The sequence below is a fragment of the Trematomus bernacchii genome, unplaced genomic scaffold (genome assembly GCF_902827165.1).
Source record: "Trematomus bernacchii unplaced genomic scaffold, fTreBer1.1, whole genome shotgun sequence".
NCBI classification, from domain to species: domain Eukaryota; kingdom Metazoa; phylum Chordata; class Actinopteri; order Perciformes; family Nototheniidae; genus Trematomus; species Trematomus bernacchii.
In genome coordinates this window covers 200,308-205,298 of record NW_022987652.1, presented here as the reverse complement: position 1 = coordinate 205,298, position 4,991 = coordinate 200,308, and the positions used below count along the sequence as shown (strand labels likewise).

General features: G+C 43.8%; 1 protein-coding gene across 1 annotated transcript in view; it reads right to left on the bottom strand.

Annotated features, from left to right (window-relative positions):
- LOC117486412 (growth/differentiation factor 10-like) overlaps positions 1–2,848 on the bottom strand; it is a 4,380-nt gene extending 1,532 nt beyond the window's left edge. The window contains 2 exon segments of the mRNA XM_034134841.1: positions 3–654; positions 2,490–2,848. Coding sequence (XP_033990732.1) covers positions 3–654; positions 2,490–2,778 — 941 coding nt within the window. The 5' untranslated portion in view covers positions 2,779–2,848.
- Between the last annotated feature and the right edge of the window lie 2,143 nt (positions 2,849–4,991).

Sequence of the window (4,991 nt, the reverse complement as noted above, 5' to 3'; positions counted from 1 at the left end):
TGGCTTTCGCCGGGAAATACGTGTTCTGCCAGAGTTCGTGGTTCTTCAAGGTGTTGTACTGCACCTTGGGGATGTTGTTGGTTTGGAGCTGGTGATGAAGGTCTCGCCGAATCCTCGAGGCGGAAGAAGCTGAGGAAGATGCATCCTCCGCTACCGGGAAAGGTCCGTATCGTTGGAGTGACAAGGCCACGCTGTTAGGCTCATCTATCGCTCTATCATCAGCGTATATCAAAATATACGGCATGTTGGCCGAAGATAGGCGCTCCTGGCTTTGAGGGCTTTTCTGTTGCCTTGGAGGTGCCCCAAACTCCACGTCAAACTCCACCGTAACCACAAGCTCTTTCACATCCTTTGCGTGTTTCACCACCGTTGTTACATCCCCTGATTGCCAAGAGCCCTTCTTGAAAGCAGCCAGAGTTATGTTTCCCAGCGGTGTGGAAGAAGCTGAGTTTTGGGATGATCCGCGGAAGAGGATATTCGGGGAGGGGGAGTGTTGGGGGCCGGAGGACGGATGGCGAGGCTTTCGGAGATGCCACTGTCGCTGGTGGTGGCGTGGACGCTTGTGAAGGAAGTGGAAAGAGGCGCGGAGAACGAGCTCTGATTCTTGGATGGAGGACAGGTTGAACTGGAACACGTCTTTGCCATGCACGACTCCTGGAAAAAAAAGGTATTTTAGGTTAAAATACTTCACCAAAAACCTGTCAAACAGTCTTTAAAGGTCACCTATTATGCAAAATCCACTTCTTCATGTCTTTTCTACATCAACATGTGTCCCCTCTGTGGAAAGAGACTCTGAAAGTGTCAGGAACAAAGATTCTCTCTCTTTTTGTCCTGATCCATTTTTATAAAAACCTGTCTGAAAATGAGCTGATCAGATTTTGGCCACTTTGTGATGTCATAACGATTGTTTGGCTTGAGTAACCATTAGCCAATCAGCAACCAAGGTAACCCCCCCCCCCCCCCCACCTTATCACCTGAATCTCCTCCTAGAGCACCATTGTGTTCTTTTTAACCAAATATCTCTCAGAGGGGCGTGGGGAGGGGCTCCTTATTTTCATCTAAAGTAACAGACAGAGAATCAGCGCTTTGGAAACAGGGCTGAAACAGAGGGGATTATGGGTAATGCTGCAATGATCTGTTTGCTGTTTGGAGCCAAACACTTCAGAGACATGTTTTGTATATATCTGAGACCTGTAAAGTATAATAGGGGACCTTTAACACTTTTTCAACCAAACAGATGTTTTGTCAAAAAATGCTAAATCCCTGATGAAGTATCTCTGTCTGAAACTAACAAAACTGACGATTAAAGCGATCAAGTTTCAGCTTTAAACCTTCCCCCTCCCCAGGCTGCATTGTTTGACTGACACGAATAACAACATCCAATACGTCTTCTGCAGAATGTCGCTCAACACATCTGACTGACATAAGCATGCAGCATGGAAAATATTAAGCACGGCACGCTTAAGTGCCTGCCTCACGCATGACCAAAAAAGCCTCATCCTCGACGGCTATACTCTTGAAGTTCACCCTCGTCTCGCACACTTCCACCGCAGCCTGAAAGACAAACATTGGATCGGTCCAGTAGGTCTGTCGCAGCCATATGGAAATGCTTATAGCAGAAAGAGCTCCTCTGAGGCTTTTCGCTGTGCAGCCGGTGTCTGGGTGTGATAATAGGCTCTTGTCTAACACCTAGGCTGTTGCAGCTACCGGAGAACTAACAGAGCTCCAGGCTTAGAGTCCCACAGATCACTAAATCACAACAGAGGTGAAGATGTTTAAGCCCAATTGGGAGCGAGGGCTGCTGTGTGATTGGCTAAACACCTGCGTTTAGGTTGATGCACTGATGAAATAATTAGGATCAGATGCTTTCCCAAGATATTCCTTTGTGCATAACATTGCATTTGTCAAGTTGAATGTGAACTTTGTGCCTTTTTTTGCACTTTGAGGCTGTATTCTGTAATGAAATGTGCAACATAAATAAGTACAAAAAAAATTAAATAGGCCCTCCTTTAAATGTAATGCTTCTTGAGTTTCATTCAATGACTGTAAGTAGCATAATACTGTTATATAATACATTAAACATTATTTTGTATACAAGAATACACTTTTATGCTGATTTAACTTTTACCATTTTTAAATTGCTCCAGGAAATAAACAGTTTGTTGGTTTTCTAGAAAATGTAATGTATTATAATTATAATCCAACCTCCATCGGGTCTAAAGTCATTTTTCATGAAACTAAAACATTCTCCAGTCAACATAGGGCCTCCATGTTTTAACACATTTATCAGACAAGATTTAGTGTTAAATAATACCATACACTTGAAAACACCAGATTTGTTCAAATTTAGCAGAGACTGAGAATGTAAATGCATCTGTTTTGACACAGTTTATAAGTTATATTCCCTACTAACATAAAAAGTACGAGACGTGGTCCACTTTTCATTATTAACATAGTTCATGGCATTAATAAACTCTGTGCTCACTCACTCGGTACAGCTTTAAAGCTCCTCACGGTGTTTGCCTCCCTCTGGCTCTGCGGCTCTTTGCTGTACTTCTCGTACACTTTGAACATGTTGATGGAGACCATGTCCCGTTTGGTGCCTTCGTACGCAAAGACGCGCTGCTCTTCAGCCAGTGGGACATCAGCACCTTTACGCACGGCTTCCACAAAATCCTCAGACGCGATTTTACCCCAGCTCAACTCCAAAATGAGTAACAAATGCAGAGTGTGAAGAAGCCTGCTCGCCATGGTGGAAGTTGTAGGAAATGAATCCATTAAAAAGAGAAACTGTGGAAAAAGAAGAGCTGCCTTTCAGCTTGATGCCCACCCAGATTTAGAGCCGGGATCCAGGTAATCCGTGTCAGACCCGCACTCTACGGTTCACGGTCCACAGCTGTTTCTACAATGGGAGGAAAGAGGGGAGGACTGGAGCTGTGCTGCTGGAGGACAGATGGTGACGCCTCGGAGCAAACAGCCAACGAGAGACATGCAGCTTTGATGAAGTGCTTACGAGTTTTTTTTTGTTGCAGCAAGGACAGAGCACTATGAAACCTATAGGCCTACTGTAAATATGATGCAAGATATATCCACTAAAGAAGCCTGTGGTCAAACAAAAAGTTAATTTGGGAAGTTTTAAAGCTGCAAAGTTCAACAATATAAGGTAAAGTGCGTGTGTGTGTGTGTGTGTGTGTGTGTGTGTGTGTGTGTGTGTGTGTCAATAATCTCTATATAACCTGGTGTGATGTTCCACACAATATAATAGGTTAATAGGTTACTTGTTTCCATGTGTCCTTGCAATAATTGGCAGTGGTAAAGGCTTGTTTATAGTACCTGCATGGCTAGTTGGTGAACTTAGCCTGTGAGCTAACGACAATAGCTCACCTAGCATTTGTCTATTTTGTCTGTATTGCGTGAAAAGTGGATACCCTGATATTTACAAATGATGTTAGGGTCATATTTGGCCTACTTGTCTGGAATTATGGTTATGATGTTATGACAGAAAGTGCATTAAGACTGTACAAAAAATTAAGTTAAGTTTTGGCTGGGCCTGTGATTTTTCGGCCAAATGTAAAATACTGTATGTTCTTTGGACCAAAATCCGCTTCACAGCAGGAAATGGACATCCTTTTTCGGTGTTGGACTACTTCTTGTTCAGGTTTGGGGCTTGTTTGTAACCGAGATAGCAACAGTTGTGTGACACGAAAACACAAAATGCTTCAGCTAACATTTACAGCGTTGGTTTGGGTTACTCTTGGTCTCAGGTCTGGTTCGGAAAGAATTATGCAGCCCATGCGTCACTCTTGTACTTTTGACTCAACATGTCGTTCTCATGATTGTATAACAGTAAAGAGTTGAAACAAGGAAATCAAAATATACTGTATGAGCTAGCTAGCTTGCATCAGTGTAGGAAGCGTGTTAGCTTGGTTGCTAATGGGACAATGAGTTCTCGTATTTCAAAGATGTATATGTTTCACCAACTTCTCTCTCTTTGCTGTCACCAACTCATTCCTCTTTTGTTACATGGTTTACATTTGGCAGAAGAGGTTTAAATAAAAGTTAATGGTGCAAAACAGCTATAAAGCTATGCTAGATTCCTCATTTTCAACAGCTGTCACGATGGCTTTGTCAATGGCCCAAATATGCACGCTAGAGTTCACCAAAGTTGAAGCTCAAGTTAACTATGTGTTTTTGAAAATCAGTGGTAAAGAAAGCGTAAAACCAGAGTCAATTTTGCAGTGTGTGGGATTTCACTGAAGATGCTTATCTCAGCCTCAGGGAAGCTGATAACTCGCCAAGATGAGTGACACGCAGCCAACAGCAGAAAAACAACTCTGACGTCTTTTTAGTCTCTCCTCTGCTCTCTGTGTTTCTAACTCAGCACAATAGTTTCACTGTGAGGGAGATGGCAGGAGGCAAGAGCCGCCACGGGTCAGACAGCTATTAAAATACCTCCTACTGGTCCTGAGGGGGATCACAAGGGGCTCTTTGACACCACCGTGTCTTACATCGGGTATAAAGGACTCTGCTGGGACTGGGATCCCCCCCATCTGTAAAACACTGGTGTGTTTAAAGTTCGTTCATCTGTCCGTGGCATCTGTCTCCACCCAAAGAGCTATCACTCAGCGTGGGCTTGTCTAATTGGTTCTAATGGGGTTAGAAAAACTAATGTTGCTCTTGTGAGTCTTCTTTTGATGGCATTTCAAGCTGTCCTCACCAGTAAAAACAACAGCATTAATCATTTGATCAAACACTTGAAACGACCATTGCTTATGTTTCGTGACAAGCAGCGTCTTGTGGTCGTGCGAGTAATGACTCTTCCCCCTCAGAAGCAAAGGCGACAGTAATCGGGGTTTGATTTCCAACCAGGCCCCTCGGGATCTGGGGCCCTGAAAGACAGCTTGATGTTGTTACGGTGCCACAAAACCTCTGAAGAAGGAGTTCAGGGAAGATGGTAGGGGGCATAGAGGGCACGGCTTTGATGTTGGAGA